Source organism: Pseudonaja textilis, chromosome 5, assembly GCF_049901715.1.
Source record: "Pseudonaja textilis isolate UNSWEBS1 chromosome 5, rPseTex1.2, whole genome shotgun sequence".
Taxonomy (NCBI): Eukaryota; Metazoa; Chordata; class Lepidosauria; order Squamata; family Elapidae; genus Pseudonaja; species Pseudonaja textilis.
Window position 1 is genome coordinate 46,876,206 of NC_141994.1, and position 23,757 is coordinate 46,899,962.

The window sequence follows — 23,757 nt, forward strand, 5'->3', positions numbered from 1 at the left end:
GAATTAGAAAGAAATTAAGCAAGAATTCCTAGATTTTATACTAACAGTATTTTTTTAAATGAGGTTGTAAATCTCATGGAATGCATTGACATAAAGTTTCTGAACATCAAATAAACCTATTGAATAGTTTCAGAGAGTTGGACAAAAATTAGCAATGTTAAGAGTTAGCTCATTAGTAAAGTCTAGATCAGGAGTGTCCAATATAGGCAACTTTAAGACTTGTGGACTTCAATTCCCAGAATTCCCCAGTATATATGATCAAAATTGCTCCTCTTTTCTTTAAACTTATAAAAGATGAGGAGGAGTAAGAGCAAGAAGAGAAATAATGTAGCATTTAATTGTGACTGAAGCATGACAGAATCACCAAAAAGTTGAAGTGGAGTTCTATCCTGAAATAATATTTTCTAGAACCTTATTTTGAAAGAAGGAATGGCTGTCTAGCTAAACAACAAACAGAGACTCTCCATACTGCAGTATTTCATTTAAGTCCTATTACTTCTATTTTTAAGGACGTTACACAAATATTAATCACATACCTTTAGGAGAATCTAGGCAAGTAAAATCTCTGATTTGTTTCTGTTTATTAGATCCCACATGCACAGGATTCAAGATGTCAAATTATGGTGGAGTTGTGTTCCATAAGACATGAGAAAATTTCTTGCCCTTGACTAATAACTTTGAGAATCATTCATGAGGCTTTTATCACTGATATTCTGCTCCAACTTAAACTTCCGCCTATCATACAATTAAGATGCAAATCACAAGACATGGAAGAACTCGTGTTCAGTACAGGCTTACTTAAAATTTCTGGTTTTCTTTCTTTCGCTTTCAAATAATACGTCATTTTGCAGTCTTGTGTGATTGAGAAATTTCTTTACTCTCAGAATTGCAATATATTCTGTGGTTTCCTATATAGAATTTCCTCTTATGCAATGATGCACAATATAATTAAGACCTTAACATGTTGGCTCACATGGTTAGGACCCTGGGTTGGAGGTTAGTGCTACTGTGGGGTGGGGTGAGCTCTCATCCTTTGCGCCAGCTTCTGCTAGGGACATGAAAGGAGCCTCTAGCCTGAAGTGTAAAGTGTTTTCTTCAGAGAGATTTAAGTGGTGATCTCTGCTTTGCAGCGAAATACTTTTTTTCAAGTTTTCTGAAACTTTTAGATGCAGTTTTCATTTTGCTATTTTGATTGTTTTTATGATGCTGACACTTTTATTTTAGTATTTGCATTTGCATTATTGTTTTATTCTAAAGTTGACAGGGAATATGACTAGAGGTCAATAGAAAAAGCTCCGAAGAAAAAAAGATCAAAAACAGCCTGAAAAATGGCCTGAAAATGGCCCCCCAAATGCCCCCAAAATAGGCATGTGTGCACCGCCCAACTGGTCTTTGAGTTTCTGATGCTCTGGCATGTGCACATGCATGCACATGTACATGCGTTACAATTTGGGCATTTGGTACAGAAAAGGTTCGCCATCACTGTTATAGAGGTACTTAGAATTGCCAACAGGAAAGACATTGTCCTAAAGAAAATTATTTGATATTTGAAAGTTACTAGTACAGGTAGTCCTTGGTTAATCATTCATTCAGTCAATGAATGTACAATGGTGCTGAATGAGGAAACTAATTGTCGGTCTCTGAACTGTGTCCATTGCAGTGTACCCACCAGCCCTCGGACAGCAATTTGGGTGGCTGGTAATCAGTTCACAACTACATTTGCAACATCCCGCAGTCATGTAGCTTCTGACAAGCAAAATGCACATATCACACATCCCTGTATCCAACCCATGTGGTAACTCTTCTACACCCCTGTACATCCTTCCTGTCCCACATCATGTCCCTTCCTTGCACACCCTCCCTGATCTGTGCAGCTCCTCATGTGCACCACTTGCATCCTTGCATACCCTTCCCAACTTGCATGCTCATGTACCCCTTCACTCTTCTATCTGGTAGCAGCCATTTTACTTTCTGGGATTGCAGAGATGTCTATTGCTAAGTGTATGGTCATGCTTTACAACCACATTGCTTAGCAAAAGAAGTTCCACTCCCAATCCCCTAAAACAGGTAAATTATGGACTACCTGTATTAAAAAATAATCTATCACGGTTGCTCCCAAGTAAAGGTAAATTTACTAGAATAAACCTGGACTGTTGTACTATTTAAGATTATTAAATGTAATATATTACAAAGACTAACTAAACAACAGCCTGCATAGTTGAAATTCTGATCTTTTGACTGTCTGCAGGAAGTGCTGCTCGTCCAACTTCTTTATTTTGTTCGTATAGAACTGAAAATGGCAGCCATAGCAGCTCCTTTTACAGCAGGGCTGTCCGCAGCTTCAACCAGTGATGGCTGTTCAAGTTTCCCGCTTCATGAAACAATCAATCAACAGTGTGTATGCTAATATCTAACACCCCTTCTCACTGGTCTGGGCTCACCCAATCCTGTCCCGCCTAACATACATAGTCATGCAAGTAGGCGGGACTCTTATGGGTGCAACTGGACCTGCACAGCTCAGTCTCTGTTCGTTCCTTGAGCTGTTCAGTTGGATCTATCATCTCTCCTGCTCTCCCCATTGGAACCTCCTGGAACCTTCTGGCTGGGGTGGCCATTTTCTCTCCACTAGAGGCTGCCCTTTCAACTCCTCCCTGGATTTGTTCCTGTGTGGCTCTGCTGACCCATCGATGGAACTCAGGTATGTCCCCGCTTCCATCGTTCGATGCTGTTGTTAATTGTTGAGATTGTGCCTCATTATTCATTAGGGCCTGTTCTGTTTGGTTGTTTGCTTGGGAGAGGTCTCCCCTCTCCTCTCTGTTTGCTTGGGATGGGTCTCCCCCCTCCTCTCTCTGCTTATGTTGTTTTTTTGTGAAGGGTCTCCCCCTCCTCCCTTGCTTGTGTCTGTGTTTTCCTTTCCCCCCTTGTCTGTCGAGCCCTCAGTTGGTCTATGTGTCTCCTCCAACTTCGCCCATCAGTTGTTACCACCCTGTAGGATTGGGGCCCAGTTACTTGGGACACCCTTGCAGGTATCCATAGGGGTTCTCCAGATTTTTTTCATATACTAGGTCACCCACTTGGAATGTCCGGCATCTGCTGGATGAGTTTACAGGTGTCTCTGTGTTATAATGGGGGCGTAGTCTGTCTAATGGTGACCTCAGTTTCTGTCCCATTAAAAGTTCGGTGGGGCTCTTGTTAATTGTTGCGCTTGGTGTTATGTGTTGTATGCTTAGTAGTTTGTCTATATTAGCTTGTGTGTCCCCTGGCCCTAGTTTGTACAGGGTTTCTTTCATGGATCTTATCATATGCTCTGCCTGTCTGTTTGTCCAGGGGTTACCTGGTGCTGATAGGGTGTGTCATATCCCATTTTGTGCTAGGAAACCTTCAAATTGGATGGCCATGAATTGTGGCCTATTGTCCGATATGATTACATCTGGTAGGCCATGTGTCACAAATAGTTTGCTAAGGTTTCTAATTACTGCCTAGACTGTGGTGGACTGCATTCTGACCGGGGGTAGTTTCCCCTCTCATCCTGCACACCAGAAGTCCTTTTTCTTCCCACATCGGTTCCTCGGGTTCCATTCTGAGCAGAGTTGGTTCACTTCCTCATTGTTGTCTGTTTCTGAACTGGATTCAATGTCCTTGTGGTGGGTTATTTTGGGCTTCATCAGGAGTCAACTCTGTAGTGTTAGGTCCTGAAGTCCCAGGACTATGCAATCCCTCATCACTTCATCCACGTTTAGGAACTTGCATGCTCCAGCGATGTCCCTCAGGTTCACGACAAAATCATTTATGCTCTCTCCATTCTTCTGGTCTCTCCGGTAAAATTCATACCTCTTGATTAGGCAGGATACCGGTGGGGTGTAGTGGGCCCTCAGAATTCTCTCCAGATCCAGCCAGGCCATCGTTTTCACATTGTTAGGTGCCGAGAGAGCTTTGGCCATTTTGAATACCGCGGGCCCGCAATGTGTGAGGAAAATGGCTCATTTCGTCTGTTCTGAAATGTTCATCAGGTCGCCTCCCTCGAGATACATGTGGAATTGGTCAACGTACAATTCCCAGTCTTCAGTTGTCGGATCGAATGGTGCGGGTGGCATGTTGGTTCCAGCCATTGTTTGGCTTCTTTGTTGGTTCGGTTGCCACATGCATGCTCTTGTCTTAGAATCCCACCTTCAGCACGAGTGTTAGATTGTGGGTAAGGAAAGATGTGAGAAGCTCTGCTCGTCCAACTTCTTTATTTCATTCCTACAGAACTGAAAACGGCAGCTGCGGCAGCTCCTTTTACAGCAAGACTGTCCGTGGCTTCAACCAGTGATGGCTGTTCAAGTTTCCCATTCTGTGAAACAACCAATCGACAATGAGTATGCTAATATCTAATGATTTATTTGTTCTTTATCTTAAGAAAGAAGGACACTCTTGATAGGTTGGAATATATGAGAGGCAAGGAAGAAAACTTTCAAATGACATGGTTGTTGTTTTTAAATTCTCTTTATAAAATAATTTACAGGCTTTATCAATGCTTATTCATTCTGAGGTTGTATTGCTTCTTTAATGCTATTGTATGCAGTTGTATTTTTGCATTGCTGATTGGTAATGGGTCTTCCTGGAACTAATAACAACTATGTGAATGGATACAGCAAATGGAGAAGATATTAATCCTTTCTGTAATCCTAAACTTTCTTCTTCTCAAAGCTGCTATTTACACAATTAAAATTAGAGATATTAATTACATTCATGTAAGTAGTCACTTTTGTATGAGGATCTGTGACAGTTCAAAAAATGGGATCATATGATTTCAACATTTCACTCCATTTTTACCTGACAATTCATAAACCATTTTGGCACCTTCAGCAGGCAACTCTGATCTCTCTATCTAAGCAATACGAAGCTCGACAAATTGGATTTAATGTCCTACTGCTCCAAATTATGACAGCTCTTATAATGTTATCTGCCTAAGGAACAAATTATAAAATGAATACATTGTTATTACCCTTCCGCTAGTATATACTTTAATACGTACTGTATGTTATTTGCAAAACAAAATGCAGGTCAAGTTGTAGTAGGAAAAAGTCAACCTTCTATAACACACCATTCCTCCTATTTTTATTTAAATCTCTTGTTAATTGGATGAATAACTCTAGCCTTGCTTGTAGCTTGTAGCACAGAGCTTTATGCAAATGAGGTAGAGGATGAGAGAAGAAAAGCTCATTTCAGCTGAGAGGTAGAGTGAGGCAACAATTCCATGCCTACTGCTTTATGCAAGCAGCAAATATAAAGTTGGGAAATAATTATGATAGATAGTGAAACTCTAAAAGATTTGATTAGTTCCATGGCTAAATATTGCTTCTTCCCGCTTCTTATGGTGAAATTGAGTCTTTTACGGGTATTGTGAAATTAACTAGGAAGTTATTGCAATGATTAATATCTGGTTCCCTAGTTAAAGATGCTTATATTTTTTCACTAGCATAATTAAGCTGTAGCAAACATTCAACAAGGGTGCTCAAGGGCTAGGAAATGATAAAGGAAGATTGAGCTAATCAAAAAACAGAGCAAGTTCAGGACTTTGGGAAAGAGTTCATCTGATGGAGTCATGCATTTGGCAAATGACCATAGTATCCTTCTGGGCCATTTTCAAAAGTTGGCAACTTTGCATTGCTTTGCAGTGTGGGCAACTCCAGTTGGTTTGATAAGGGAGAAAAGGTTGAGCCTCCTGGGCAGTTCAGTGTGGGATGTTCCAAATAGTGCTGAGTGGAGAAAATGTAGTTAGATTGAACTTAAAGTAGTTAGGGTTAGGGTTAAGGTTAGTGGTCAAGGAGGAAATAATGAAGTTCTTTTTTTGTCTGTCCACTTTTGAAAATGAATTTATATAAACATGAATTTACATAATGGGGAAATTATTTACATTTACATATGGGAAATTAGGAGGGTATAATTTTAGAGAGAAAATGTTACAGAGACGCAAAGGCAAAGTGATGATGGGAGATTGGTGTCACAAAACAAGCTAGAACTGATGTATTAGCTTCTATGCTGCACAGCTTCATCCCTGCCAAGTCAATCTCACCACAGGGTTCATACTGCAGCCTCCTAGATAGCAATATGCTAATGATATCCAGTTAACACCATCAGTCTGGGATGAATAAGGGATGTAGTTGAGGTCAAGGCCTTGATCAAGGTAGTCCCCTGCCAGGGAAGAATATAATGTATAATTTGTTGCAGGGGTGGGATTCTACAGGTTCACACCTATTCTCTAGAACCAGTTGTTAACATTCTAAGCAGTTCGGAGAACCAGTTGTTAGAAGAAATTACTGGCCTAATCCTGTAAGGAAGGAAACATTCTGGTGTTGCATACAGAAACTGCCTCTCTGTTAACCCTTATTACATTCTTGGCAGGAGTAGACATCCTTTTCTGGAGTTTTTTTTCCATCTTTGCTGGTACTGTGCTTGTGTGGAGTGACCATTCAAAGTTACAATGGCACTGAAAAAAGTGACTTATGACCGTTTTTCACACTTACGACTGTTGCAGCACCCCCACAGTCATGAGAGGCCAGGCAAGGAGATGCGTGCCTCACTATGTGAGTGATATTGAGTTGGCCACACCCAGCCAGTCACATGACCATCAAGCCATGCCCATCAACTAAGCCATGCCCACAGAACTGGTTGTTAAAAAATTTGAATCCCACCCCCGATATGTTGCCAGGTTCTATGCAGCAGCACTTAAAATGCATCAGATGATAAACTGTGCAAAAACTAGTCTTAATGAACATCTACTGGTACTAGATGCTTTATACTGTGATAGTTTTAACGTGCCATATTTATGTTCTCCTACAGCTCCCAATGCTCCTAACTCCTAGATTTCCCCAAAGGTGCTTTTTCAAGAGGCAACTGGACTTTGTTTTTTTCCTTTGAAGACATTTCACTTCTCATCCAAGAAGCTTCTTCAGGTGACATGAGATTGCTCTTGAAGACAACTTGGAACCTGCAGCCGATTAAGAAGTATCCCATGTAGTTATGGATGCTTTGAGATTTGTCCATGAGACAGTTCTACAGCAGGAGATGCTTTGGATGCTGGCTACCTTTTGGGTGTAATTTGAGATGTTGACTATTACTTTTAAAACTCTACATAACATTTGGCTTGGGCATCTCAGAGATGTGCTACTAAAGTAGAATCTTCCCATATGATGAAAACAGAAAGAAAAAATATACAAAGGTTCAGGGATGGGCTGATGAGGGGGTTCGGGAGAGCCCCTAGTAAAGGTTCTGTGCAGTTCAGAGAACCCCCAAACCCCACTCCTGGCTGGCCCCGCCTCTCCCCTCTCACCAGGGGTGAGATTCAAAATTTTTAACAACCGGTTCTGTGGGTGTGGCTTAGGTGGTGGGCGTGGCTTGGTGGTCATGTGACTGGGTGGACATGGCTTGGTGGTCATATTATTGGCTGGGTGTGGCCAACTCAATATCACTCACACTGAGGCACACATCTCCTCTCCTGGCCTCTCATGACTGTGAGGATGCTGCAACAGTTGTAAGTGTGAAAAATGGTCATAAGTCACTTTTTTCAGTGCCATTGTAACTTTAAATGGTCACTCCACACAAGCAAAGTACCAGCAAAGGAGGGGAAAAAGGCTCCAGAGCCATTCCTGAGACAGGAAGTCTAGTCCTGCCAAGAATATAATAAGGGTTAACGGAGAGGCAGTTTCTATAAGCAACAGCAGAATGTTTTCTTCCTGCCTTCCTTACAGGATTAGGCCAGTTAATTTCTTCTAACAACTGGCTGTCCAAACTGTTTAGAATGTTAACAACCGGTTCTAGCGAATCGGTGCAAACTGGTAGAATCCCACCCCTGCCTCCCACCCCTCCCCTCCCAGGAGTCTCCATGAGGCCCATTTTGGATGCAGGTAAGTGCAGGGCACGTGAGGGATGTTGCGGGGGGGGGGGCAAAAAATGGGCCTCCCGGAAGTTCATGAAGGCCAGAAATGGGCCCATTTTTGCCCTCCTGGAGGCTCAAGGAAAGCCTCCAGAGCCTGGGGAGGGCAAAAACACCCTCCCCATCATGATGCAGGAGGCTAGCTAGCAGGAGTGGGATTCAACCGATGTTACTACTGGTTCAGCAATTACACTGAGCATGCATGTAATTCACCTTAAGCTGTGCCGCCCGGACAGCTGATAAGCGCTGTGCGCAGGTGCGCAGCGTTTGAAAACCACTTTTTTTGCTCTTGTTTCAACCTCAGATGTGCCACGCAAAGCAGCTGAGGTTGAAAAAGCAGGAAATAAAGGTCAAGTAAGAGCCTGGGCGGGCAGGTCGGCCAAACAGCAGCAGACACAGAACTGGTTCAGTGTATGCTGCTCTTCAGAGCTACCAGTTCTATAGAACCGGGCAGAATTGGTAGCCTCCCACCCCTGCCAGCTATGCCATGCCCACCATGGCCACACCCACCCAGCAACTGGCAGAGAATCTTTGCTAATTTTTTTGAAGCCCACCCCTGCAAAAGGTCCTTTTTAGTGATGGAATCCTCTCAAAGGTAAGGAATGCTTCTTCTCTGTTAAGTGTTAGAAAACCATTAAAGTTCTGTCTCTTGCAGACGATGCTTGAGGAAAAGATGAAATGTTTAATTATTCCCAAAGTGTTGGTGCCATTGCTACTTTAGAGAAAAGATATGTTGCGAGTGTTTGCTATTGCTCACGGTTTGAATGATTTTCCCTTTAATGCTTATGTGAGGAGACTGTAAGCCACTCAAAGTTTTCTGGTTTTTTGGCACAGAAACTTGAGTGGACAAATAAACAATACTGAATTCCATACAGTAGAAGATCTCAACAGCACACAAATACATGATTAATTGAAACATTGTTAAAATCAATATCCAAGATTCGTCTATGGCATACTGTGCTGCGAAAGCTAACAAGTTTATATTTTATAGAAAGAAAATTGTATCCAGTGCACGATTGACTACTTATCATCTTATGATAAATAAACAGAACAGGTTTAATTTCCAAAATTATTAAATCCAAATCTCTATCTAGTACTTTATGTTCTTCGCAAAATTTGCCTCCTATCTAAAAGCAGCACCACAATTAAACTTCTATTAGTAAGAGTTACATATACAAATACGTTTTATTGATTCTTCTACAAAGTGAGCAACAAATTTCTTTTAGATTTGCATTCTAGATATCATAAATGAGTTTCAGTATATGAAATAAAGATAAAGCATAGGTAACACATTATACAATCTAGGTCACAGATGCAAGGGGCCACTTTTTTTGCATAAGGAAAATAAACAGTTTTTGAAAACAGTGACTAGTTTTTTTTTTAAAAAAAGCTACAGCTGGCATCCATTAGAGCTGACGTAGATAAATGATAGGCCTAAGAATAATAATTGTCCAGGTGGAATTGTCTTTGAAAGAAGAAAAGGGGTGGGGCTATAGTATGAGCATTCTGATTGGTGAAGTAGGTGGGTTCTGCAAATGATTGATGGCAGTTTAAAAAAACAGATGTAAATGGCTTAACTGCCACAGCTGAATTGTTTTCTCAGGTACAATAGGATAAAATTAATAGAATAGAAAATGTTGTATAGGATTGTGATTAGTAGTTTGGAGACAAATTGTAATCTCCGCTTATGGACCTCTATTTAAATTATGTAACCTTATGTTTTCCTTCTGTGATGTAAGAAATATTCATCTTACGTCATGGATAAATAATAACAGCACTGTACAATAGTTTTGTATTAGTAAAACTATTACTTAATACATAAAGTGTATATAGATTTGGAGGTGTGGCTGGGATAAAAGATGCTTTCTCTTGTTTTAAGACATTTTGATATCTTGAGTAGAGTGCCTCTGAGAATATCTACAATTCAAATAATAGATGTTTGGGTACATCTTTTCACTTTTGTTTTTTTTAGGTGGACCATTAAATCTATAAAGTTCTGGCAAGTATGTTTTAATGGGATGCTATAGCTGTTAGAAATTTTAACTATCATATATGCTACTGTTTTATTTTTAATTGATTTTATTGCAATGATTGAATTTTGAATTGATTGAAATCCAGCTTTACAGTATTATGCTACATAGTGACTGGTGTAGCAGATTTGGCATCAGTTCCATAAAAGGAAATCAAAGCACTCTGTTGAAAATCAAAACAGGTTGGGATTGACCAAAAACAGACACACATACAAAAAGCACAAGGGTCACGTTTTCTGTTTATATGATGATATTACAATAGTTATATGCAATTTGTATAAAGATCCCTGGTCAATATTTGCTGCTGTGTAATGTAACCAATGCCAAGGTGAACCTCTCTCGTCAGTGTAAAATTGATGCACATTAAAGAAAATGCAAATCTTTTGATATAATTTTTAATAGATTTGTTGAAATACATTATCAAATATTTTTTCTCTACATGAGAAAATGCAATACAAAGAAACACAGACTGTAGGTGAAGTACAGATAAAAGGAAGAGTTGGCAAATGATGAAATGGTTAGTGCTAATCAATAGACTTTCCTGCTTCATGGAGCTGGGGATTTATCTTTGGCAATATTGATTTTACATATTTTTGAATTGTTTTATATACCCTTTGATTAAAAAGGATCAAAATATAAAAAAAGGAATATTTTGATTTCTTACTTCAAATTCCTCTAGATTTTGATCACAAACCATTCTTAAATAGCACTTTAACTGTCAGGGTAACAATATTATGTGAGGTAGAAAATGAACACTTTTATTATGAATTGTAATATTTGATATTTGGGTATGTAAAATCTGATTATAATTTTTGTCTCTGACCAAGGCTGGTGCTTGTTAGAGCTTGAAATCAATTTGATATATGATTATAGCAATATTCTATAGAGATTTAGGAACTCTTTAGAGACTTACACACCTTGATGCTAATTAATGAAGAGAAGGAAGGAAGAAGTAGTGAAATTTTCATAAAGGTGTGACCAGATAATTCACAATAATTTAAGCTGTTTAGAGTTTGCAAGCTCCTTGAAGGCATCACTGTAGCACTAAAATGCTCTCCTGATTGCTGGCACTAGCTGTGAATTCCAATTATTAAGCTAATCAGTGTAGATTAAATATTTTCATAGTCCTGCAGAGGCCAACAGGCAAATGGACTCTACTTTTTCTTCTTTCTTTTTCTTCTTTATTTTAGAACCTCTCAGAATATTTAATATTTCTGCAGAGGCACAAAAAATTTCAGCATTTCTCAGTTGCTCTGCTTCAGAATTAAAACTCCTCGATTTATACTCCAATATTTTTTTTCCTAACTGCATTTTTCAAATTGTAATTATTTACTGGGGCATTAAATACTGTTTTTAACCAGTAAATGTGCATATGAATAAGTCACCTAGCAGGCAGTAGAATTTTAGATACTCTTGTGCATGTGTCTGTGTACATATACACACAGAGACATAATTTCTGATCTACTAAACCAGGGGTTTCAAACTCGATTTCATTGAGGGCTGCATCAGGGTTGCATTTGAAATTGGGGGGGTGGCAGGGGGGGCATAGCCAGCTCAACATCATCGTGTTAGTGGCCCAAGTGTTCTGCTAGCGAAAACGGGCTCCCAAGCTCCATTTTTGGCTGCGATGGCCTTCTGCAATTCTCAGCCAGAGAAAATGGAGCTCCGTTTCACTGGCAGAGGTACCATGGGCTGGTCCTTCACTGTTTCCAGGTCACACCTGTGGGCCAAATCTAAGCACCCTGTGAGCCAGATGCGGCCTTCAGGCCTTGACTTTGATACCCTTGTACTAAACCATTGAGAATATGCCATAGTTTTATTCCTTCTACAACTACTACTGGTTAATACTAATCCATATTTTACCTGATTTGGGCATAAAAGGGACTTGTGGGTAAGAGAGGAAGAATTATCTTGCACCATTTCAGTGCATTTCCATAACCTTTTACCTGTAGGATTATTATGAAATGAACCAATGTATGGTGTTGGTTCATATTAGGAATTTACGATTAAACATAAAAAAAGATAAAGTATTTCATATTAAATCTCTTTGAAAATTTTTATGGCTGAAGCCCCCAACCTTTCTGGCTCCAGGGACCATCACCAGGAGGGTTGGGGGGGGGGGAGGGAATGGTTTTGTGTGCACTATGCAACCTAGTTCTCAAGAATGCACAAATGGAGGTTCACGTGCTCACTTGCTGCTTGTGTGGCCCGATTCCCAACGGACTGCAGACCAGTACCTGTCTGCAGCTTGGGGTTGGAGACTCCTGTTGTATGGTATCATTCTCATTGATGACATCAATGTTCTGCTATTTTACTTACAGAATTCTAGTGGTTATTGCAGTGGAAAATGGAAAGAGAGAAAGCAATCATAGGAAAAAGCCTTTAATGTTTCCCATCTGTTTAATAATACAAACAATACTTTTCTACATTCATGGCACTCAGAAGGCATGTAAAAAACCTTGTGAAAAATTATTCTGAAGCTGAGGTAAAAGTCAGAGAAGCAACTTCTAATGACCCTTGGGGTCCTTCCAGTTCTCTAATGTTAGAGATAAGTGACCTGACATACAACACAAGTTCCCTTTCTGAGATTATGAACATGATCTGGCATAGGATGAATGACCATGGGAAGAACTGGAGACACGTATACAAATCTCTTACGCTCTTGGACTATCTCATCAAGAATGGATCAAAGAAAGTCATACAACATTGTCAAGAGGGTTTCTTTAACATTCAGATATTAAAAGATTTTCATCATCTAGATGAAGCAGGAAAAGATCAAGGTAAGATTAAAAATACTTGGATATATTAAATGGATGTGTTTGTTGTTAGTATTGGGTAGCAATATGAGATGTGAACTGCAAACCCCTGGGGAATCACTAGATGGCATTAAAAACATAGTGTTTTCTCTATGTTTTTGTTACAATCTAGTGCAGGAGTGTCAAACTCGTGGGCCCTGGACCAGATGCATCATACGCTGGCCACACCCATCCCCATTTTAGCAAAGGGGAAAAAAGTTGCAATACATCATGTGACGACAACATGTCATCATGAGTTTGACACCCCTGATCTAGTGGTATTTCCTGAAGCTAAAAGATGAGAGTGCAAAAGTAATGATGCCTAAGTAAGAATGAAAACCTAAGATTAAGTCAACTGCTAGTGTCAGCTAAATACTAACTGATAAAGTAGTGGAAGCAATTACACATTTTATATTTCTGGACTTAAAACTCCACACAGATGTTGACTACAATATGAAACAAAGATTTCTACTTGGGGATAAATATAGGCAAAGTATTAAGAGTGTAAATATACTGCTAACAAAGGTATGTACTGTTAAGGCAATGTTCTTACCAGGCAGTCAGAAAGGTTAAATGAAGAAAAAGGTTTGTGTTTGAATTATACTGTTGGGGAAAATGGTTGAGAATATACAGCAGGATAGCAGGAAGGTCAAATCATTTGGTACTAGTAAAACAGACGAGACAGTTCACTGAAAGCATTAAGAATGAAGTTGAAGCTGAAATATTTTGGATGCAAAAGCAAAAATTCTTTGGAGAAGTGAAACCAGTCATGACTAGGCTTTTCAAATTTGTGCAAAAGTATACTTGTCCTGCTATGGTCCTTCCCTTTTCTCTTCCCACTGACCTGTCTTTGTGTGCTATATCATATATTTTCCCTCCACTACTGGCATCCCTGAATCTCATACATCATTCAAGAGAATATAGATAATGAAGACTAGTTTAGTTTTTAACTGGTGTCATCATTACCTTACAAACAGCGTATGTGGCATTGATTGGATTTATAAAGTTGTCTGTGGCAGGCAACAAGCCATATGGACTAATTAGGCAGCATGTAAAATTGAAAGAAAGAAATCAAATCATATAAGAATCTAATAATTCTAAATTAACAGTAAAACCAGTCAGATCTCTATATCATATAGCAAACATTATATTCTTAATTTTAGTTTTTAGTCATTTAACTTTAATGATTTAGATATGTCAGTTATTTTTATTTATGTGATTTACAAGAGAAAAAAATCCATATTGTAAAACAAAAGAACAACAACTTCTTTGTTTATTTATAACATTAAAGCCATGCACTGTATTATTTTATTTCCTGTTGACATAAATGATGCAGGGCCTTTTAAATAAATTATTGCATTGTCTTGCAAGATGCAGTGGATCTTTAGTTTCTGATTGTTAGAATTTCTCTATAAATAATTATGTCAAGATACTTACTTAATAACTATTTCAATAAAAAAGCTTCATTTCTTATCACCAAATTTTAATTATGTAAGACTATGATATTCTGCTTTGGGTTGGATTACAAACCACAGTAGAAGTATATCCACTAATTGATGCATGTGCAATTTACAATATTTAGGATACCATGCAATATCATGTACAATGTTTAGGATACCATGTAATAGATAGGAGGGATAAGCCACCTATCTCCTGTCTATAACACAATTCTTTTGGCAGTTCCAAGAAGATTCCACACCTATTTGCACTCTTATTGAGGTGGCCTTGTGGGCACAGATAAATCTCTAAGTGGCCTCAATGGCTCTCAGAGAGAGTGAGAATGATTAGTTGATTGTAAAGAAATATGTTCCTTCCACCTCCCAAACCTGTCAGGACAAATCCTTTCCCCCAACCCTCTAGCCCAATCATCCTGCCAGAATGGATGAAGCTTCTTTAAACATCTTCAAGGGAAAAAAATTAAGAAAGTCCAGTTGCCTTTTGAATAGCACCTTTGAAAGACTATCATATTTCTTACAATATCAGTGAACAACATTTCAATCTATTTGCATGACATCCCCTATTTCTGAAAATGGCATTCTCTTATAACACTACTTTAGCTAAAGAATCATATAATCCTTGGGCTAGTTTAACAAATGCTTTAAAGAAAAAAACAGTTTTTTATTAGAGGCAGGTATATGATGTGATTATGATTTGAAAAACAAGATAATTGCCCTAGCTATAAAGATCTTTATATTACTGGCATTTCAGCATTTTCCAAATCCATAAAGTCCTAATGAATATAGTAACCACAGAAGGCATTAGTAAGCTTTACAAATGTATCAATATTTCCTTTTCAACAGGTTTCCATGTAAGGGAGAAGGCTAAGCAAGTTCTTGCTATTTTAAAAGATGAACAACTGATGCATAATGAACGTGAAATTGCGCGCCGGACTAGACGGCGCATTTCACATGCAATGCTTTTCTCCCAGAAGCCTTCTAACAAAGCTTATGTACCAGCTACGCTTGGCTCAGATCCCATTTCAGAATTCCCTCCATCAGAAAATGTCCAACGTAAGCAGTAAATATTTACATTGCTATCCATGTTTTTGCATTTGAAAGTTTCAGCAACTTCACTTTTATCATAACCAGGTATCTCTTAGCTAAGTCATCCAAACAACTATATAAAAGCATTCTAGGTTTTCACATTAAATGAAAAGTCATCTATTTGGCTTATAAAGCAGGATGTTAAGATAGACCTTTGGTCTCAGCCAGAAATACTCTCCTTACATTTGTATTCTCTTTTGTGATGAACAAAATAGCTAATGGAAAAATACTTTCAAGTGTATCTGCTCTTCCTTAGAGCAATAATAAAGCTTTGGTATCTACCTTTTCAATGTTTTCCCTTATATTGATCTTGTGTAAAAATGAGTATGGTTTCAGGGAAATTATAAACCATGTACAGTCTGGAAAATCACTACGGTGAATGAAACCTGAACAAATGAAGGAACTGGCTAGGTATAGGTGATGAACGCTTAAATCTGAATTATAGATATTTTTTATCAATTGGCATGAGTATATGAATAGAATAGAATAGAATAGAATAGAATAGAATAGAATAGAATAGAATAGAATAGAATTCTTTATTGGCCAAGTGTGATTGGACACACAAGGAATTTGTCTTGGTGCAAATGCTCTCAGTATACATAAAAGAAAAGATACATTCGTCAAGAGTCAAGATACTGATTCTTCTAATCAGAAATATATAGGTTTGCATAAATTTCTGGTAAGTTAGGAAATACTGCGATCATGTCCCCCCAGTCCTTCTTTTCTCTAGACTAGCCAAACTCAAATCCTGCAACCATTCTTCATATGTTTTAGTCTCCAAACCTTTAATCATCTTAGCTGCTTTTCTTTGCACTTTTTCTAAAGTCTCAACAATTTTTTTGTAATGAGTCCAAGAATCTTGCTTATTTTTATTTTTATTTCTAATCTGTCTTTTACAGTTATATTTTTGGTAGGTTGGGCCTTTTTGTATGAAGACTGATGCAAAGGATGAATTAAGCAGCTCTGCTTTCCCTCTACTGCCTTTAACTTCCTTGCCATCTTCTTTCTTTAGTGGACAGACTGTTTCCTTGATTTTTTTCTTGTTATTTATATGTTGAAAGAAACTTTTTAAAAAAGTATTTTTGACTTTTGTTGCAAATCTTTGTTCATTCTGAGCCTTTGCTTCTCTAACTTCATCTTTGCAGATTCTGGCTATCTGCTGATATTCTGCCTTAGTTATGTGTTTCCATTTTTTGTACTTATTCTTTTTGTCTTTCAGTATATCAGAAAGATCTTTGTGCAACCATGTTGGTTTCTTCTTGGATTTCTTGATTTTTTTGGGGGGAGGGATCAACTATAGAATTAGCCTAGACTCTCTGTATAAACACAAGAGGGCTAGATCTGACCCTCTCTGAATGCCTAAGATAGGGGTGGGATTCTACCGGTTCTGTCCAGCTTTGCAGAATCGATTGCTCTGAAGAGCAGCAAACAGAGAGCATACATAGAACTGGTTCTATGTCTGCTGCTGTTTTGGCCCATCCGCCTGCCCGGGCTCTTACCTGACCTTTATTTCCTGCTTTTTCAACCGCAGCTGCTTTGTGCGACACAGCTGTAGTTGAAGGTACATATTTCCATCCATCTCTTGATTACAAAAAAGTCTGCTTCAGGGTTGTAGCATTGCAGATTGTCTTGAAGTCCTTTCCAGTAACTTTGATGTAAAATATTTATGTGCCATGCTGCAGTAATATTACTCTGTTTAAATAGTGTTTGGGAAATTTAGTGACAGATCATTGAAATTCACATTACATTCTAATCTTAAGGAGAATGTTTATAAAATAATGTACTGTTGGTATATGTCACTAGAAAAATTAGTCAGAATTTATAAAGGTGTTTCAAATTTATGTTGGAAATGTAAACAACAAGTAGGGTCATTTTATCATACTTGGTGAATGTGAAAAGTGGCAGAAAGTTTTGGACTCAAATATATAAAGTGATTCAGAAGATTTTAAGGTTAACATTCAATTGAAACTAGAATTTTATCCTGCTGGAAAAGATAGATAAAGAATTAGAAAAGAGCCATGGAACACAGCTTTTATATATAATAACTGCAGCAAGATTATTTGTATGCATCAAGATGGAAATATTTGACAATATACAATGAAGGAATGGTTGGGGAAGATGATAGAATTTGCTGAAATGGCTAATTAACTTGTTTGACAATACTTATATTTTGGTGACTGAAAACTCCTCATGGACTTTTTGTATAAGAAAGAAAAAATGAACATGATTTATGGTTCTGAAGATTTGACAGGATATAATATAGAAAAAAAGAGAGTCGTGATGTAATGAGATCGAGGTTAAAATGTAATTTGTATTTATAACTGCTGTTAAGATTGGAAGTCACATTTTTATATATTTCTTTATATCTTGTCTCCTTTCTATTTTTCTTCTACTTTTCATTTTTTTCATTTTAGTTTTTTCCCCCTTCCCTTTTCATTCTTCTTTTTTGTTCTATTTTAGTTTGTAAAAGGTATAACTTTGTTCTTTATATTAATTTCTTCTACTTGGGGAAAAAGGAGACCATAAGCAAAGTTAATGGTAAAGTTCAGCAGAGTTCTATGGAAATTTCAATTCTGTCTCGGCATTTGAATTAGCTTATCCATTGTTCGAAATATTGGAGCAGCAACCCCACTTTTGGGGGAAGGGTCTAATTAACTTTGGTTTTTCCTTTTTACTCATACTCTCTGACACACACTTATAATATATTTATTTCTTTGGCAGATTTGCTGCCTAAGGCATTACCTGCAGCAGAGCAAAACCAGCAGACGGGCAAAACAGAAATAGCCCAAGAAGCAACAGTACTGAATATCATTGCAAAGAAGTCATCAGAGGTAACAATAGTATTATGGGGTTCTTCAATATGATAAAGAATTCTTGCAATATTGGTAATTCTTGGACCCGGGAATTTGTATAGTAACTACTCTTTAAACCAGATATCTAGAAAAAAATATTGGTAACTGTGAACATTCTGGCAACATGTTTCTTATCTTCATCTTCTCCCTCACCCAGGACAAAGACAGACTGAAGTTGTCTTTACCTCTATTAATATTAAAATAGTATTTCCCTCTTTATTCTGATATCAACCAAGGGCAGATAATGGCTGGGAAGTGGAGAAAGGACCAGCAATGGAAGCAGCAGATTTCATGCCAATATAATGTTCTGCCAACTCAAGAATGAGTGAATAAAATTTCATGAAAGCTAATTGGCTAGTGGCAGTTACATGAGGAGTAGATGGTCTCTCAGTCTCCAAGTAACGGAATTTAGAAATAAAAATTGTAATCTGTTATTTCTCTTATGCAGGGGTGGGATGCTACCAGTTCTGCCTGGCTCTATAGAACCGGTAGCTCTGAAGAGCAGCAGACACTGCACTGGTTCTGTGTTTGCTGCTGTATGGCTCACCTGCCCTCCCAGGCTCTTGGCTGTCCTTTATTTCCTGCTTTTTCAATCTCAGCTTCTTTGCTTGGCACAACTGAGGTTGAAAAAAGCAGGGAAAAAGAGACTTTCCAAATGCTGTGTACCTGCGCACAGTGCTTTTCAGCTGTCCAGGCGGCACAGCAAAAGGGTTTTTTACACGCGTGCGAAGCGTAGTCACCGAACCGGTAGTAACACCGGTTGAATCCCACCACTGCTCTTATGCCTTGTTAATAGCTGTTTAGAGATATCTAGTGGTCATTATTCAAAATCAAATGTTGGACCTTTCTGTAACCGCTTAAGCAATTTTTCTGAACAAATCATCCAACAATAACTTTACTCCGTCCTGTAGAATGAACTGTTGTTCAATGATAGGTAATGTACAGTGCATGCATCCCAGATTAAGTCATTTTTTAAAAAAAAGTTTGTATTATGTCAGACTAATTAAAATAAAGAAGAAAGATTACCTACATAAATGAAATTAATAAAATAATATGGCACAACATTTATCAAACAAACAAACAAAACAAAGAGGCTGAGCAATCCAAACAAAATGACTAAATTGCTTAAATCTTCTTTGCTCTTTCGTTGAAAATAATCCCCTATTGAGATATTCGTTATATTAGAAATCCACAGCTGCAAACGGGAGTCAGACAAGTATATGTACTAGCTCCCATTTTGTATAATTAATAATATGCAAAGGTCCTTTCAAAATAGACAATATAGAATGTTTTACATTCTTTCTGTAGATAGACAAAAATGTAAAACATTCTGCTTTCTGCAGAATGATACAATTCTGCAGACTTGATGTCATATACCCAGGTAGGGATGAAAAGACTGCTGTGCAGGTTTAGTCCATACTGCACACTCAACTACCTGAACATCAATAAGGTCAAGGCCAAGATAGTTGCATTGGGAAGAGGTGGACTAGATATATTGAAGCCTGGACATTGACCTATTTATGCTTAGAAATTGTTTCTGCAGAAGCAGATTCCTGGCTCCCATATTTTAAGAGAAGTTTTTAAAGGGCTCCAGCCTATGTCAATACCATAAGACAATTGACTAACCATAGGCTACCCAGGTTCTCTAATTCCAATCAAAGGGGAAATAACAGCCAAATAGCAATTATATATATTTTGCAGAATTGTGGAGATATACAAATGCCCCTTTATTGCAACAGATATTGTCCACTTTGTTGAATGCATCTTGGAGATGTGTGAATAAATAAATCTGTATCAACTCCAGCAGTAGAGGCAAAGTTGATCGTATTCCATATACCAATCCATCTAGTTATTAAAGAAGTTAATTGGATGAAGTTCTTATTTATGGATCCAGATAGATTACCCAGGCTTCATTCTATACAGCACTTGCATAACATGCTCCTCATACTTGGGCTGTTCAGCTTTCAAATGTTATCTTATAATATGGATTTTTCCATCCATTTCAGTCAGATCTGAAGGCCAACAGATGTTTCAAACAACAAAGGATCATTAATGTGTTTGCTTAAGAGGAAATATCTGGTTGAACACAAATAGGCTTTCTGTTAAAAAAGTATTTAACAACTTACATGGCTCAACTCTTTAGAAGAGCTTTTTCTAGAGCTTGTTTTGAACAACTAGATTCTATGGTGAGATGTAGGAGGTTTTATGGGGTTCCATTTGAAGAAAGATTACATAATTGTGGTACACTAGCTGTTAAACACATTGCAGATAGCCTTCTTGATTGCAGATTGTATTTTGCAAAAAGGTCTGTTTATCTTTCTTATTTAAAACCTAAAAAACTGGGGCACCCAGGAGAAGTTATAATACTTTTTGTGGGGAATGAACCTGCATATTACTAGTAAGATATATCAATGGCCATTTTGAAGAGGGCAGACTATAGATCAAATTAAGGTTAACTGTAAGAGTGACAACATAGTATGACTATGACTATGTTTTCTTTATATTTACTTGTATACACGTATCAGTTTTATACTTTTGATATGGTCAGATGATTAAATCAATAAAGTTTCTACTCTAATTTGTTCTATTCTGCAGCCATTCAAGTGTTAATACGTTCTTCCCATGTTGTATAATAATTATTTTGGTCATCCCCAATGAATGGAAAATCCTCAGTTCCTGATGTCTTAATTGATTCCAAATGCTGGAGATATAACTAAGCCTAATTTATACATCTTCAATTAACCATGATCAATTAAAGCTATAATAACCATCCTATGGATTTCATTACCATAGTATTTATATACTATGTATTACTATAGTACTTGTAGGACAAGTCCAGACAATATAAATTAACATTCCAATTTCTAAATGGCTTTTCTGGCATGAAGAGTCCAGTGATAAAACTAAAAGTGTGGCACAATCTTAATGTTTTCCCAACAGCTAACTGTAGTTTAAACAATGGAAATCTTGAGGCATACCACCTTTAGAAATCCTACAAATAAATTAAAAACTTTTATATATATAGAAAAGAAAAAGAAATCCTATAAATAAAAAAGATAAAATACAATTCAACTTCTGTGTTAAATTCATTTTTATCATTAAATGCTCAAAGAAATGCTGGAGCATCTGTCAACATTCATTTGTGTAAAAATATTGAGATTTATCCTTTGAGCAACTTCCTAAGAATTCTTAGATTGAATTAAACGAAAGAATCAGAATATTGCCTGAAATCTGACCCACGATACTTATAAAAATCCCCACTTTAGACCCAGTGGATGTGCTTCAATTTATAGAGTAACCATATGGGGCACTAAGCCAATGAATTAGCAAAATGAAATAAGGAGTGCAATTTTCTGACTGGTTTATTAAATGTAATAGAATAGATCATCAGCATATAGTGGAAATTTATATCTTGCATCTATCACGATCTCTTTACTGCGTACCACATACCCCCACTGGGATCACTTTGGCCTTTATTTTCCATATCCTCTCAAGTTTCTCCTTCAGGCCGCAGTATTTCTCCAGCTTCTCATGTTTCTTCTTCTTGGTGTTGCTGTCAGTATCACATGATGTCTGGCCTTCTGTGTGGATTTGGAGGTTCCATAGGAACTTTGCCCTGTTTTCCACAATCTTCTATGGAATCTCCCACCTGCACTAACTCTTACATTATGCAGATATTGCTGTACACATAATGCCAACTACTTGTGCCGTTCAATGTATGCTGTTCCTGCCTGCTTCTGACACCCTGCCACTATGTATTGGACTGTCTCTCTCTGCATAGTCTGTACCTTGGGTCCTATCTAATATTCTTGTTTCTACAGATCTGGTTCTTAGTGCCTGTTTTTGTGCTACTATGATCAGTGCCTTGGTGCTGGCTTTTAATCCAACCCTTTCTATCCAGTGATAGAATTTTCCAGTGTCTGCTACCTCAGCTATCTGTTAATGTTATATCCCATGCAAGATCTTATCTTGCCATGACACTTTCCCTATTTGATCTTCCTCCCATGTCTGCTAGCGCCTCAGATATTCTCTCAGCAGTTCATCTTTGGGTGCTGTATTACTGATATACTCTTAAATGCTCTGGGTTTTGTCCAGGACAGTGGCTTTGACACTCATCTGATCCCATCTTCCCTCTCTTCAGCTGGTGTATGGTTTCTGTGTGTTGGACTTGGGATGGTAACCTCCATGCATTATGAGGAGTTTTTGCTTCTTCACATTGGTATCTTCCATAAGTGTGGATCATGTCTGGGCCAGGTGCTGTCCAGCTCTTCATGTTCTTGACCCTCTGTTGGATGTCTGCTACTGTGATTGTGACTGATTCCCATTCTGGGAGATTGGTGGGGTCTGCTCTCAGGTCCTGCAGCCACTTTGCACTGGTGTTATATGTCTTCTCTTTCTTCCATATGTTTTCCAGTACCGCTCCATTTTTGTCCTTAGCCTGGTAGCCAGTGCAAAAATTAGCATTAGCAAAATTTGCCAATAGTATCAATGTTTAGACAAGCTATTTAAATTAATTGAGTTTTAATTAATATAATATTGATTTCAATCCTGTGCAATATTTTCTCATTTCTTCCTCCTTCACTTTTCATAGTTAATCATATTTATTACATGTGAGTGCCTCACGGTTTCTAGTCACTGTTGTTGACTAATTAAGCATCACTTTAATTGTCATTAATGTCAACATTTACTCAGATAATGTACTGTGTCATAATACTTGAGATAGTGGATTCATTTCTTGTTCTATAAATAAGGATTTAACACAGTAGCTGCCAGTGTGTGAGCTACTTGTGTCTTTCTGGGTGATCCAGTATACAGGCTTGCTTATTGTAGGTGAACACACTGTGTAAAAGCTTAATAGTTTTCCACTAGAATGCTCAAATTAAAAAAAAATCACACAGGCTATCAAAAACTATTTGGGAATTGGCAGATCTTCAGATTAATCACTGCTGTAGTGGTTTCAGTAAAGTCATTTCTGCACAAGAGGTTTATAGTATTTTTATTACATCATCACTGAAGTAAATTGATCATTTTGGTGCAATAATTTGGGATGACTCCAGAAAATCCCATAATTACTCACACAGAAATTGCTGGACAGTGATTGTGGTAGTTTGACACAACAAATTGCAGAAGGCTCCTCTGAAGGTTTCTAATCTTTTAATGTCAAAAAGTCCTGAGATTTGCTGAGGGAAAAACTCTTGATTATGTAGTCATTGTGGTGGGGCCAAAGTCAGTAATGAGTGATGAATCCAAAAAGGAGAATTGGTGAGAGTCCATCTGATTTCTTTCAGGCTTCTTTCTCTGTCTTAACCCCTCCTTTTGATTCTAAGGCCTATCCCAGGGATTATTTTGCATAACACATTTACTCTAATATGCAGATTGCAAAGGCACGAATAATTACAACCAAACCTGTAGTAAACAAAATGAATGTCATTAACCTCTCAGTTATACTGATCATTATTTCTTTAATATGGATACACTTAGCACCCCAGGTTGAAAAGGATGAATGCTCCAAGTTACTGTAATTGGATGTAAGCAGAAAAACTTCCATCAGCATCTTAATGAAATTGGCTCAGATCTATGCATGTCCATATAATTCCAGTCATGTCCTTCATAAATATC

At 37.8% G+C, this 23,757-nt stretch overlaps 2 protein-coding genes across 2 annotated transcripts in view; one reads left to right on the forward strand and one right to left on the reverse strand.

Moving 5' to 3' along the window:
- Positions 1–809, reverse strand: part of GRAP2 (GRB2 related adaptor protein 2) — a 67,363-nt gene extending 66,554 nt beyond the window's left edge. The window contains exon 1 of the mRNA XM_026696651.2: positions 537–809. The gene's annotated coding sequence lies outside the window, so the exon portion shown is untranslated. The remainder of the gene's footprint in view (positions 1–536) is intronic.
- An 11,466-nt stretch (positions 810–12,275) lies between these two features.
- Positions 12,276–23,757, forward strand: part of ENTHD1 (ENTH domain containing 1) — a 33,801-nt gene continuing 22,319 nt past the window's right edge. Inside the window, exons 1-3 of the mRNA XM_026701228.2 lie at positions 12,276–12,728; positions 15,044–15,253; positions 18,008–18,117. Of these exons, the coding sequence (XP_026557013.1) occupies positions 12,380–12,728; positions 15,044–15,253; positions 18,008–18,117 (669 nt within the window). The 5' untranslated portion in view covers positions 12,276–12,379. The remainder of the gene's footprint in view (positions 12,729–15,043; positions 15,254–18,007; positions 18,118–23,757) is intronic.